At 39.3% G+C, this 15266-nt stretch overlaps 1 protein-coding gene across 15 annotated transcripts in view; it reads right to left on the bottom strand.

Annotated features, from left to right (window-relative positions):
* Positions 1 to 15266, bottom strand: part of LOC112645817 (LIM domain containing preferred translocation partner in lipoma) — a 670895-nt gene that overhangs the window by 371162 nt on the left and 284467 nt on the right. For all 15 annotated transcript variants that reach the window (XM_035710426.2, XM_049105701.1, XM_049105702.1 and 12 more), the window contains one exon: positions 5254 to 5366. In XM_035710426.2, the coding sequence (XP_035566319.1) occupies positions 5254 to 5366 (113 nt within the window). The remainder of the gene's footprint in view (positions 1 to 5253; positions 5367 to 15266) is intronic.

Here is a 15266-nt window from a genome sequence, read left to right as displayed (position 1 = left end):
AAAGATCTATTCCCTACCATGGGAAAATTAAGTCCCACCCAGCCATCAAAGTTCAGTTGGATTGAAACTGTTCCTAAGAATCCTTCTCCTAGATCTCCAGCCAGTTAATTTGTATCCCCCACCCTCTACCACACCTGAGGACCTGGACTGTACTTCTGATCAGAGCATGGTGACTAAGAAGTAATTTATGACGGAACACCTTAGTCTAAGAGCTGCGTATGTGTAAATCTCCCAAATGGGTTTCAGAGGTACAGCATGTGATCCATCATCTTCTTATCTTTCAACATCATCTCACCTACAATAGCCACCCATAAATATTTTGTTAAAAAAAAAAGAGGTCCGAACAAAAGAAACGAACTTGAACTATGATCTCTAATTCCCTTGTAAACCTGAAATTCTATGAGGCATTCTCCCCTGTGAAACTACTCTAAGCAATGCTATAGACCTGCCCATTAGTGGGCTGAAATAAGAAGAAATTACCAACTGTGGCATCAGATCAGAATAATGCTATACAGTCCCAAGGTCGAAACTCAGGGCACCAACCCATGATGCCATGTTCTAAGGCCACAATCCCTAGTTTTAGGGATGCCTGGGTGACTCAGCAGTTGAGCATCTGCATTTGGCCCAGGGCATGGTCCTGCAGTCCCAGGATGGAGTCCCACATAGGGCTCCCTGCATGGAGACTGTTTCTCCCTCTGCCTGTGTCTCTGCCTGCCTCTCTCTCTCTCTCTCTCTCTCTCTCTCTCTTTGTCTCTCATGAATAAATAAATAAAATATTTCTAAAAAAATCCCTAGTTTTAGGTGCCTGACTTACAGAAGGTATTCAATTTATAATGAATAAATGGAGACTAAATGAATGAATGAAGTAGCCACTAAATGGGTCACTCCAATCCTCACAGGTATTGAGGATTGATCCTGACAGAAAAGGAAAGATAAAGCCCTCATTTGTTTTCCAAGATTTATTCTTTTTCTAAAACAAAACAAAACAAAAACAATAATTCTCAATACAGGAATTTTTGACACTAAATATTTGCCTTTGGGGGAAAAAAGTGCACAGCAGGTGTCAAAAATTCAGAACACCAAAAAAATTCAGGGCACCAAGCAAAAGTCCAGCAGCATCTGATCCTTCCAAATAAAAGCATGTAATCCCCCCATCTGAACCTTATAGCCTTACAGGACTAAAGCAAAATCTTGTGCAATGTCATCTGTTACAACAGGAGGACAAATCCAGAAGTTAGTTTCTCAAGATCACATAAGGATTAGAGGATCCATACCTTCTAGAGTCTCAATTTCCCGCATTTGCAAACACAGGAAATTAATTCACTTAGCAAGTCCTTGAAGCGGCTTAACTAATGGCTGGCGTCAGGGTTGGACTGCATGATCTCTAAGGTCCCTTTGGCCCTGAAAACCTTAATAGTTCTTATAGTCAGACTTAGTAGACATTCTTTTGACTCAGACCTGAAAATTTGGCTGGAAACATAAACAGGCTTCTACATAAAAACACACACTTACCAGCTAGAATTTGGACTTGGGAACATGAGGTTTCACCACAGGTGACAGGAATAAGTGCAAAATCTTCTCTGGTAACTATATTAGTTTCAGCTCTATTATAGTTCCTATTCCAAGGTGCTTCAAATTTGACCAGAGCAGGGCCAAGTCACTATCATGCTCACACAAGGGAAGGGTGTGCCGGTTTTCTTTTGAACTTGCCAACGATCTTCCATATATTCAAGAATAGCATGCCTCTCCTATCAGACCTGTCCTTTCCCATTTGGCAATGGGTTATTGCCATTGCCATCGGTGTTATTTTTTTTTTCCTTCCTTCTATTTTGCAAAAATCATAAGCCAACATGGCAACCAGTTTTTTATTTCCTTCCTTTTAAAAAACAAGGTCATGGAGGCACCTGGGTGAGTCCGTAGGTTAAGCATTTGCCTTCAGCTCAGGTAATGATCCCAAGGTCCTGGGATAGAGCCCCACATCAGTGCTCCCTGCTCAGTAGGGAGTCTTCTGCTCTCTCTCCCTCTGCCTCCTCCCCTCTGTTCATGCTCTCTCTCACTCTCTCAGTAAAATAAATAAAATCATATAAATAAATAAACAAACAAACAAATAACAAAGTCATGATTTTCCCATAGTTATCAGGACAAGGTCCATTGAGAAGAAAAGCATTTGTAATTTTAATGAAAGCTCCTGCTTGAATTTTTCTTAATTAAACCTTTTAGGGAAACCGTATTACTATTGCTGTTGTTATTTTTATATACGAATAGTTATAAAATCAAAATATCTGGGGCAGTCTGGGTGGCTCAGTGGTTTAGCACCACCTTCAGCCCAGGGTGTGATCCTGGAGAACTGGGATCGAGTCCCACATTGGGCTCCCTTCATGGAGCCTGCTTCTCCTTCTGCCTGTGTCTCTACCTCTCTCTCTCTCTCTCTCTTTCTCTCTCTCTGTGTCTCTCATAAATAAATAAAATATTTAAAAAATATATCTGTATAGCCATTATAGCTTGGCAATTTCAAGTCCACCTGTATTTCATGTAGAGGTGGATAGTTACCTTACTTTCAATTATGAGAAAAACTGGATTTAGTGTGATCCGTTCAAAACCATGTAACTAGAGGGGAGCCTCTTTAACTAGGGGGTGCAGTCAGTTAAGCATACCAACATTTGGTTTCAGCTCAGATTGTGATCTCAGGGTCCTGGGATTAAGCCTTTTGTGAGACTCTGAGCTCAGCATAGTATCTGGTTGAGATTCTCTCTCTCTCTCTCTCCCTCTCCTTCTGCCCCTGCTCCCTGCATGCTCACTCTTTCTTTCTAAAATAAAAGAGTAAATATTTAAAACACACACACACACATAACTAGAGTAAGTTGTTCAACTAGCAGTCAAACACAAGTCCTCTGTCTCAAGGTCAAACAAGCTTTTTAGAACTGAAGATTTAAAATGCAAGAAAATAGTTTCCATTATATTCTAAGAGAGCAAATAGACTGAGTGAAGTTTTTAATTATGTAAATTCAATAATATGCAAAGAACAGCCTGGGACCAAATAAGAGCAAAGGTATATAAAAGACAAATTTAAGAGGTGCTTTTTTTTTTCCATTGTTAATAAAAAATGACTAAAAATAAGTAAAATTGATCATGTTATTTCTATTTGCCAGAGGACCTATCTGTTGCATGAAATATAGACTTTGCACGACTCCTATCCATTACTGGAATCTGAGCTTTGATTTTACTAGCTTCCTACATTTATTCAGCAAAGTTTTATAGGAAATTCAAGAATTTTGTAGGAAATCCATGACATATATATCTAAGACATAATTTTTTTAAATAGATTTAAAAGATCTAGGTGCCAAACTGAATTGGCGGTCACTGGTTATAACTGGAACTTAATAATTTTATCAATAGTACAAAAAGCTGGGCAGTCCAGGTGGCTCAGTGGTTTAGCACTGCCTTTGGCCCAGGGTTTGATCCTGGAGACCCAGGATCGAGTCCCACATCAGGCTCCCTGCGTGGAGCCTGCTTCTCTCTCTGCCTGTGTCTCTGCGCCTCTCTCTCTCTCTCTCTCTCTCTTATGAATAAATAAATAAAATATTTTTAAAAATAGAAATAGATCTACCACATGATCCAGTAATTCCACTACCAGGTATTTGCCCAAAGAACATGAAAACACTAATTTAAAAAAAAAAAAAAAAAGTACAAAAAGCTTTTTCTTTCTTTTAACCTTTTTTTTTTTTTTAAGATTTTATTTATTTATTCATGAGAGACACAGAGAGAGGCAGAGACATAGGCAGAGAGAGAAGCAGACTCCTCACAGGGAGCCCAATGTGGGACTCGATCCCCAAACTGGGATCACGTCCTGAGCCAAAGGCAGAGATTCAACCGCTGAGCCACCCAGGTGTTCCAGAAAAAGCTTCTTCCATTAGGTTCTCCTATATGAAAATATACTCCTAAAAACTCAACATGGTTTACTCCTGTCCCCTGCTCAAATCATTGCTTAGGTGTCCCCCTCTCAGCAAAGGCTCTGGACCACCTTTCCTCCAACCCAGAGCCCTGATCTCATCCCAATGCACTTTGTATCAATGTAGGCATTTTGTTTCTATCAACCAGTTTCACTAACCTGTGGGTTTCAGGAGGGCAGGACCTTGTCTTTTTGCTATAGAATTCCTAGTGCTATAAAGGTATACACACAGGCACACGGAATATTTGCTGAATTAATGAATCATTTCTTCCTTTGTCTCTCCCAACCTAAAATTTAGGAGAAGGAAAGCCAGACAGTGGTCTAAACCATTTAGGCAGTCCCCATGGCTTTTCCTCTCTAAAACTTACTATGGGAAATTGTAAATATATATCAAGGTAAACCAAATAACAGAATCAACCTCCATGCACTCAAGAATTACCAACTCATAACTAATCTTTCTTTCACCTTTTTTCTCACACATTAGCCCTTTACTCTTATTTTGAGGCAAATGCCAGACACCATTAATTTCCTTCCCAAATATATTGACGTTTCACTAAAAGATAAGGACTGGGTTCTTTTCTATATTATCTATAGTAACATCATCACCCATAAAACACAACAATAATTCTATAACTTTGTTATTTAGGTTTCTTTCCTGATATGAATAGTATTTAGTTGCCCAAATGCTGGTATCTGGTCACCAGTGGCTCTACATGATCAAAGGCTAAGTACTTCCATTGTTGCTTCTGATTCCAACCCTGAGTTACTTACAATCAACACTCTCTGGAGCACAAGACTTGTATATAATCAATACATACTGTAATATGCATCCTTGACCTCACTCAGAAAAGAATACCCCAAGAATGTTTGCTGGTGCTTAGGGTAGAAAGATGTGGCTGACCGATTAGGACCCATGGTGACCAATCAGAACCTTAAAATACCACTCTTACTCATGTAGAATGTACTGTTTGTGGATAGAGAAACAAAGCAATAAAAAAAGCATGCTTGGGTCCCCAGGATAAACAAGAAAATGTGGAATTCAGAACTGACACTCCTAAAAAAAAATGGCTTGCAGTTTCAAAACAAAATTAGTAGGTAAAAGGATTTCCGGAGCTTCAGAATGCAAGCCAGCAGAACTCTGAGAAGCTTCAGCTGGGGATGTTGCATTAAAGTACCTTAGCTCTCTGTGAGTTGTAAAGCTTTCTTTAGGCTCCGGATAAATGTTTATCCACCACAGAAACGATCACTGAATTAATGAGCTCCCTAGCATGGCCTATTAATATGACTTCAACCACAGATCTTACCTGTGCCCTGAAAGTACCTTCATCAAGAGGTGGTGGAGGAGGGAAGTTTCCAGGGCTGGATGGAAGAGCACCAGGATCATCTAGAGGTGGAGGGGGGGGCGGCAGAAAATCACCTACAGAAAGGAAATACACACATGAAGTTACTAGAGATGCAACTGTATAGCTCTCTTGCTCTCTCTTTTAAGATTTTATTTATTTATTCATGAGAGACACAGAGGGAGGAAGAGACACAGGCAGAGGGAGAAGCCAACTCCCCACTGAGCAGGGAGACTGATGTGGGACTTGATCCCACAACCCTGGGATCACGGCCTGAGCCAAAGGCAGATGCTCAACCCCCGAGCCACCCAGGTGTCCCTGTATAGCTCTCTCTTTTTTTTTTTAAGATTTTATTTATTTATTCATGAGAGAGGGAGGGAGAGAGAGAGAGAAGGCACAGACACAGGCAGAGGGAGAAGCAGGCTCCGTGCAGGGAGCCTGACGTGGGACTCGATCCCAGGCTCCAGGATCAGGACCTGGACCCAAGGCGGCGCTAAACCGCTGAGCCACCCAGGCTGCCCTGTATAGCTCTCTTAAAACACATACATTTGCTGCCATTTTACTGCTTTCTCATTGGCCTTGACATATAATTTTTTGTCTTGTGGAGCAATTACTCCCTATTCTAGCTCTCTTCAGTTTAATTAGTAGTCTTAATTTTGAGAAGAATGAGGACCAGAGTTGCTTCTCAGAAGTGACATAAAAGCTGGTCTAAAGGGGTCAGGTATATTTAGCCAAAATAGGGAAGGTGTTTGGGGGCAGGGAGTAGATTGCTGAGGTGTGTAAAACTTGGTACTTATCTTCAGTAATGTTTTAATCAAGTAGAAGAGGAAAAAAATATGTACCTAAATAAAGACCATACAAGATAAAATATAGTAAGATGGAGAAACAAGCTCTTCTGGGAGCTAAGATAAAGGAAAGCTCATGTCTAGGTGGAGGAACCAAGGAAGGCTTCACCACAGCATGAAAATGGTCCCTGAACATTCTGATATGGACAGCAAGCCTACTTGGCAGAAAGACCAGCAACAGAGGCATAGGTTAAAATAATTTAGGGCCTGGAGAATAAGGAGCAAGTTATTAAGATAGCATAAATATAGGAATGTAAAATCATACTAATAGGTAATAAAAATACGTGCAGTGACAACAAAAAACTTTTAAGTATGTTGCACGTCTGGTCAGTAGTTTAAATTTTATCATGTACACAGTGGGGAGCCACCAAGCATTTCTGAGAAAAAAAAAAAAAAACTTGGTTGCAAAATGATTTACTAAAGACTAATCTAGAAGTACATGGAGGAGAGATTAGGAGAAATTAGAATAAAAAACATCTGATTTTGAAATCTATATACAATCCAGACAGGAAGTTATGAGGAGTTAGCATATCAAGAAACCTCAAGATCACTGACCAAACAGGACAGCATACTAATGTTATGCTGTTGTAAGAGAGAGCATCTAATCTCTAAGATTTGAGGTGCAGACATAGGACTAAGAGCTCTATGGCTTTACGGCATGGAATTTTTAAAAATACTTTGCAAAGAATCCTATTAGGAAAAGGAAATTTCCTTTTTTTTAAAAAAAATTCTCTATTTGTCTCTTTCTTTCTAAAAATAGTATTTAAATAATAATAAATAATATTTGTAGATAAGTAGCTTTTCTTTGCATTTTAGATGCTCAATACTTAATGGGAAGGCAGCAGGTTCTATCACTCGGTGAGCTGCTTTGGGATAATACCAAAATATTATGACGTAGGCCTTCAATAAAAAAGAATCTAAACGGCATAGTGGAAGGATGGTGGCTTGGATTCATTGTTTTGATACACCTTGGAGATGGTTCACTTGGGCCCTTTTTGCCCTATAAATAATAGTCTTAGAGTTGGAAGAGTAGCTGTTCAACCTAGCTCCCCACTATATTTAGGCTACCAACCAGTCAACACTATATTTAGAGTATTGTGCTTTATGGACCCGTACTATACACCAATCACTGCTAAGATTTTTAAAGGTTACCACTTAGTCCTCCAACCCTCTGTGCTGATTGTTCTCAAATGTTAGAGGACACTAGGATCTCAGAAAGATCTAGTTAAACACAGATGGCTGTGTCCCACCCCCAGAGCTCCTGATTCTGTAGGTCCAGGGTGGGGTTTTAGAATGTGCATTTCTAATAAACACCCAGGTGATGCTGATGCTATTGGTCCTGGAACCACACTTGAGAACCACTGCATTTAAGTAAAGTATTACCTTAGTCCTATTTTTAGACCCCATAGGATTAGAAAGGTTAAATGACTTACATCACATAGAAACATTTCTGTTTCTCTTACCTTTTTGGGTGTGCATATCTGGAGACATGTTTTATCCATATCCTTATTAGGGTCATAAATCTCATAAACCTTCAATAACTCTACTCAGTGGTTCTAAACACTAGCTACTTACTAGAATCACCAAGAAAGTGTATCTAAAAATGCCGATGTCCAAATTCCATCGCACATCAATTTAATCAGGATCTTGGGAATGGGGGAAAGAAAATAGGGAGGAGGGGTCAGGTGCCAGTACTCCTTTAAAACCCAAATGAGTCTAATGGGCAGTCAGAATCAAGAAATTAACTTAGCCTTCCTTTGATCAAATACCGCACTAAAAAATATTTAACACTTGTTAAATAAAAAAGAATTGTCACCAAGTTCTTTTCTGCCTTGAAACGTCAGAACACATGAAAAGAACCCTCACAATGAGATCTTAAGTCATCAGCATAGGAGGTCTAGGCTGATGGAGGCTGGTGCTACCAAATTCTAGTGCACAGCCTAATTTTCTGGTTCGAATGTTCTCTCTGGACCTATGTCTTCTTCATACCTAATTTAAAAGAGATTTCTGAGCTCCTTCTTATACATTACCACGTTTTATTGTCACAGAGACTGCTGAAGCATTGAACAGGCTCCCTGCAGAGAACCTGATGCAGGACTCGATCCCAGGACCCTGGGATCACGACCTGAGCCAAAGGCAGATGCTCAACTACTGAGCCATCCAAGGCTCCCTCCTGCCTATATTTTTAACACGAAAATTGAATATAAAGTGAGGCACAGGCTGACGACAGTCTTGGAAGGGTGAAACTACACAAAAGACTGACATATTGTATTTTTAAAAGAAATAACTTAAAAACAACAAACATCTAGACTGTCTATTCCAGGTGAATATTAGATTAAGATTTTTTAAAAGCCCTAGTAATAAGCTCATAATTATCACATAATTTTCAGTTTTTCAAGCTTGACCATCATAGGCCTCTTCCTTCATTCTTCGGAGTGCATCTCACATTTTAAAATGGTGTGGAGGAGCAGGTAAACGTCTAAAAAACAGACACACACATGATGAAGGATAGAAAATGGGTCCAAAAAAGGGGGCGGGGAGAAAATGGGTCCTTTGGAGGGAAACATAACTAGTTGAGATAGCCAGAACGAAAAGCTCTTAATTACCTTAAATCAGACTAAGAACTGTTTCGAGAATTCTGATTTATGGTTCACCATTTTAACACATTAAGCAAAGGAAAATGCTTCTTAGTTGCAGGAAAAATAAGTCCACTTGAGAGAGAAGGCAAATTTCCATGTTTAAGGAAGAGGGCAAAATAGAAAGAACAAAAGAACAAAGTGCATGTGGTATGTGTGTCTGTGTCTCTGAACTTGCTGGGGGAGTGGGATCCTTTCCATTCTCACAGTTTTTTTCAAACAATGAGAAAGCACCGGGCTTAGAAACTCAGGTACCTGGGTGGTTCAGTGAGTTAAAGGTCTGCCTTTGGTTCAGGTCATGATCGCGGGATCCTGGGATCCAATCCAGCACCATGGTTGGTGGGGGGGGGGGGGGGGGGCTCCTTGCTTGGCAGGGAGTTTCTCCCTCTCCCTCTGGCTCACCCCCCACTCATCTCTCTCTCTCTCTCTCTCTAATAAATAAAATACTAAAAAAGAGAGAGAAAGAAGCAGCTCAGGTGGTGATTCGCCTAGAGAAAAACATCCGAAGAGAATCAGCTGCAGTAACTTGCAACTAGCAATGCTAAGCTGTAAACCTTCACATTAGTGCATGGCCTGTCCTCCTCCCCACTTGCCAGGGAAATCCAAATGGAACTTTTAGGCACTGTGACTTAACGGGGCATTGAATAAATCAAGCAGGCAAGCCAAAAACAAACACACCATCAGGAAACTGCAACAATTCAGGGATACATAAAATCTAAGATAGAAACATTTAGTTTTAGAAGAAGGAGGGTAGTTCCAGCCACATGCCTACAAACTTGGTTTCCTCCTTACCCTTTTCCTCACCATCCAAAGCCTACCCACATACAAAATACATTTAGCCCTTGCCTGCCAGGTAAAACTCCGTATCATCGCAAAGAATTCTGCAAATATTCAAAAGATTTTTGCTTTGTGCCAGACGTAGCACCATGAGGCAGCTAAAGAGTGAGTGGTGTAAAAGTACATATTCCTGACTCTTAAATACTCTTTATGCCAACTCACTGCCATAAAATAGCCTGTAATGCATGGCATTAATTTGAAAAGCAAGTGAAGCAAATCTGCCAAGAACCCAGGCATGCATACTTTCTGCAGCTACCCTTGCTAGTCTAGGAGTTCAAAGGTGGTAGCACCGAGAAGTAGATATGGCTACATGCTGGGAGTTGAGTTTTCACCCACTACAGTTGCCCTAGGAACATGGTTTGGGCATGTATGAAAGGCATCTACCTACCTGCATGAAGAGCTCACTTATCTCTTTATAAAATAAAAGCCCCCATCAGCAGGGAAAAATAACAAGAATTTATTAGCAAAGGAGGTGATAAATGAGTAGTTAATATGTGATTGTAGTGAAAAAGCACAAGGGAATAATTAACTCAGATCATCAGTGAAGTCTGAATTAATTTACTGCACTTAAAAAAAAAAAGCACCGTTCTTTTCCTTCTTCAAGCATATCCATGTACAGCTAGCTGCACATGGGAAGAAGGAGAGTAGTTCCATACACAGGGATTCACACAGCAGCCCCTTTTGTGCCTCGTACACAGTTCAGATCTATCACAGCATCTATAATACCTGGTTGCATTTAGCTGTTTATGGCCATTCTCTCCTCCTGCAAACTGAAGCTCCTAAGAAGTAAAGCCCACTTACAGTTTCTTTCTATCTCCACATCTTGGCATGAAGTTTCGGCCATGGTTACACCCTCAGTAAATGTAGGCTGAATAACTAACATACAGAAAGTCATTTAATTACTTAATTGATGTGTTCTTGTTGTTGTTGTTGTTGTTCTTAAATGGTCTGATGCAGGGATGCCTGGGTGGCTCAGTGGTTAAGCTCGTCTGCTGCCTTTGGCTCAGGGTGTGACCCCGGAGTCCCAGGATCGAATCCCACATCGGATTCCCTGCATGGAGCCTGCTTCTCCCTCTGCCTATGTCTCTGCCTCTCTCTCTCTCTCTCTCTCTCTCTCTGTGTCTCTCATGAATGAATGGATGAATTAATTAATAAATTTTAAAAATCTAAAAAAAATGGTCTGATGCCTCACATGTTGTTCAAATATCAATGTTCAAAAGACCCAGAGTCTGATAAAATGCAGACTCTGAGAATGTGTGGGATGAGGCCTGAGATTCTGCAGTTTTTAAAGACTTTATTCACTTCTTTGAGAGAGAAAGAGAACACGAGTGTACAAGCACATAAGTAAGGGAAGGGGCAGAGGGAGAAGCAGACTCCCCGCTGAGCAGGGAGCCTGATGTGGGGCTCGATCCCAGGACCCCAGGAGCAAGACCTAGCCCAAAGTAGATGTTTACCCTACTGAGCCACACAGATTCTGCTTTTCTAAATGCTTGCCAGGTGATGAGGCTGCAGATCCATGCACAGTACATGGAGACACATGGCTGTTTTTAGGGCTCTTCCAATTGGCAGCTGTTGATTCTCCAACTTTCTTATGGTGCATACATTTTAGTGGTTTAAGGAAATAAACATTAAGGTAAATATAAATAAAACCACTTAGGGGCTTCTCAAATTAATTATTTAAATTATGAGTGCATAAGAGATTGGGCTGGAACACACACACACACACACACACACACACACACACACAGAAAAATGTAATTACAGTGACCAAATCATAAGCTTCCAGTAAAAACAGATTCATTTCTGTTTATAGTAACTAATAGAGAACAGAAATAGGTTCAAAAGAAAATAATACAAAACCCCAGCCCTAAAACTTGAAACACAAACCCCAGCTCTACCCCTCATTTCAATACTACCATCTCATGTTCAGCCTCCCTCACCAGTGAAATGTGGATGACCATATCGACTTCCCTGTGTCACTCTGCAGATCAAAGAAGTTAAAAAGTGATCCTGAATCTTTTTTGACCACAACCCAGAGTAAAGAAACAACCTTTTTATATCATGACACAATATCACTACTTGGACATATCCAAATATGTATGTAACTGAAACAAGGGTCTCAGGAAACCATACTTACTGCATGTAAGGCATAGCGCAATTTCTAGGAGATCTATTTGTTTAAAAAGTGTTGGTTATGGAATAACCACAACTAAAGTGATTGTGACCTATAAATGGCCTCAACTCCCAGCCAAAACATGACTAAGCTAATTTACATGTGACTTGTATAATGTCTACATAACCGGTGATGACTCTTGCTGCTTTCCACGTCTGCACAAGAGGGCAACTCAGACTGAAGCTGCCTACTCAAGAGACAGAGTCTGAGAAGGCAAAGCTCTCTGAATAGGTTGGGAAGATGGAGTGGACGACAAAGCAAAGGTAACAGGAGGGTCAGTTTCCCTAGGTAACTTGAGTAGCATCACTCTTGTAGTGTTCTCTTCAGAGATGAGAGACAATTTATTACAAAACAAAGCAATTAAAGGCCCTTTACAATTTCATCCTCAACCCCATCTTCACTTTATATTAAACACATTTGCCACCAAGGAAACTACACCAGAAAGCACATTGACTGGAATATTTTATAAATGAAGCATTCACAGGGTGCCTGGCTGGCTCAGTCTACAGAGCATGCAACTCCTACTCTCGGGGTCTTGAGTTTGAGCTCCACAATGGGTGTGTTTACTTAAAAAAAAAAAGAAGAAGAAACACTCATGGTAGAGGATAGCATGACAGCATGTATAATGGTAACATTTGCATGAAAACATATACACATGTATTGTCATGGATTATCTTTTAAACAGATTCCAAAGAAATTGTCAACAGCAAGTTGCCTCTATGAAGAAGTCGAATTTTGTCACTAGGGAACAAGAGTGGAAAAGAAACTTACTTCTCATTATATAAAATTTAAACCTCCTATTATTTTACCCATTTATATTTTTTAATTCCAGAATATTAACATATAGTGTTATTATATTAGTTTCAGTTATACAATATAGTGAGTCAACACCACCTGCCCTCTGGTAACCATCAGTTTGTTCTCTATAGTTAAGAGTCGGCTTCTTGGTCTGTCTCTTTTTTCCTTTGTTCATTTATTTTATTTCTAAAATTGCTTCATATGAGTGAAAATTTATGCTATTTTTAATTTTTTTTTATTTAAACTCAATTTAATTAACATATAGTGCATTATTATTTTCAGAGATAGAATTTAGAGATTCATCAGTTGCATGTAACACCCAGGGCTCATTACCTCAAGTGCCCTCCTTAATGCCCATGACCCATTTGCAGCAACCCTCAGTTTGTTTCACATAGTTGAGTCTCTTATGGTGTGTCTCCCTCCCTGATTTCATCTTACTTTAAGAAACAAACCAGATGAACATAGGGGAAGGGAGGGAAAAATATATGCTATTTTAAAAATAACACATATACACAAAACCAAAGAGAAATTTTCAGTACCTAGCAATGTGTCATCTGCAAATATTGAGCTGAATAAGGTTTTAAAAACCGTCAGGAAATACTGGAACATGGCAGAGGTCAAGAAACCCTTGAGGATAAGTAAGTCCCATTGAATGCATCACCTCTCAGCCTTCTCAATCTATTTATTACCCATTGGTCACAACTAAAAATATGAAAGAATTGCCCTGACTTAGTCAACCAGTAGTCTGTAGTAGAGAGGATAAAATGCCTGTTTATCCTAGAGCCAAAGCCTATGTACCATCTCAGGGTGACCTCAGATCTCTGTCCTAGAAAGACATTGAGCCTCCTGGAGCTATTAATAAAGTGGCTCGTGTACTCCCATTTTGCTCTGTTCCTTGAGTGTGCAAGCCCCTTTGAGAACTCTCTGGAAGAAGTGATAATTATCAGGGCAAGGCAGGGCATTCCCAGTTCCCTGTCCTCACCAACCAAATAGCAACCCCAGCAGCCCGCCTTAAATGATGCATCTTCATCTGTAAATGAGAAGATACGTGACCTTAACCAAGTGATTTTAATTCCTTAGATCTCACACTAGACATTTTTGGAGTTCAGGCTTTTATTATACATAATTACACATTAGAAAATTAACCTTTCTATTTTCCTTCCATTTTTATTTTCTGCTACTTAACTAAAAAACAGATTGTTGATTCTGATAGTACTTAATCTTCTAAGCAATATCATTTAAATGAGAGGATTAAGATTAAAAACAGTGATGAAACACAATACCGACAATGAAATAGGAAAATCTGCACTTTATGCAATTCATATAAAAATAGAGCAGTGTTAAGGATAAAACTTTTTTCAAGAAAATTTGACAACAGGTATCAAGAGCCCTAAAATATTTATATACTTTGATGCAGCAACACCACTTTTAAGAAATTATTCTACAAAAGAAGTAACTGAAGAGTATATAGAAAAGCACGTTAAAGAATCTTCAATACAATTAAATATAATGGAGATAATCAGAATGTTCATCAATAAAGTACTGTTTAAAAAATCAACTGTGGTCAATCCCACACTGGAAAATTGTATAGCCACCAAAATAATGATTTTAATCTAAATCTGACATCTATTTATTCACTGATTGAGTGCCTTTTATGTACCAGGCATTATTCTAGACACGAGGGGGGAATCAAACAGCAAGAACAAAGAAACAATAAAATAAAAAGTGCTGCACTCATGGAATTTATATTCTATCAGAAGGATAAGAGTACTTAAAAATAAATTAAATAAAACATAATATCAAATGGCGATTGGCACTATGGAAATACGGAGCAAGAAAGTCAAGTGAGTGTGCTAGGGTGGAGGTGGAATGCCACAATTTTTAGAAGGTTGGGAAATGCCTCCCCACTGTGGTATTTGAACAAAGACTTAAATCTAGCGAGGGAGTGAGTCATGGAGTATCTAGGAGAAGAACATGAAGAACTTTCTGACATATTATGTGAGGAAAATAGTATTTATCACGTGGTCCTATTTTTGTAGAAACCTGTATGCTAACAATGGCTGTCTAGAGCTTAAGGGATGAGTTGTGGTTTTCTTCTTTTTAATCCTTCTCCTTTTGGTTCAACTGTTATACAAGAAATGTGAATTAAAGACATGCATTTTTTAAAAGTCGAAGGAAGACACTGTGAAATGAATCGCAGAATCTACTCAAACCCAGTGTTTAATTTTAATGTGCCACTATATTTACCCAAGCCCAAATGTAATGTCTCCGTCATCTTTCTAAATAACTTAGCTTGAAATGTTCATTGTGATTCTCAAATTAAAAGCAAGAAGAATTATTTATACTAAAGTGCATATAGTCTCCCTGATTTTCAAATTAAAGGTTTCACTCTTCAATTCACTAATACAGAATCCCTGGGTCTTCACGGAATTCAGCAATCCTCGTGCTTCACCACAAATAAATTGTCTGTACGAAGGTGAAGCACCTGAGTGCATCACATCGAAACATACTGCATTTCTCTATTATTCTGTGGTTTCCATTTGTTGGAAACAAATTTAATTTCTTAGACAAAAGCACTGAATGATTTTCAAGGAATATGAACTAAGGAGGACAGTCTGGTTCTATAAATGGAGTAGAACCAGAACTAGCATTCTGAATCCACCAATTGTCATCTGTCCTACAAAACAT

This window comes from Canis lupus, chromosome 34 (genome assembly GCF_003254725.2).
Source record: "Canis lupus dingo isolate Sandy chromosome 34, ASM325472v2, whole genome shotgun sequence".
Classification (NCBI taxonomy): domain Eukaryota; kingdom Metazoa; phylum Chordata; class Mammalia; order Carnivora; family Canidae; genus Canis; species Canis lupus.
Note: the sequence above shows the minus strand (reverse complement) of the source record. Positions and strands in the feature narration are given on the sequence as shown.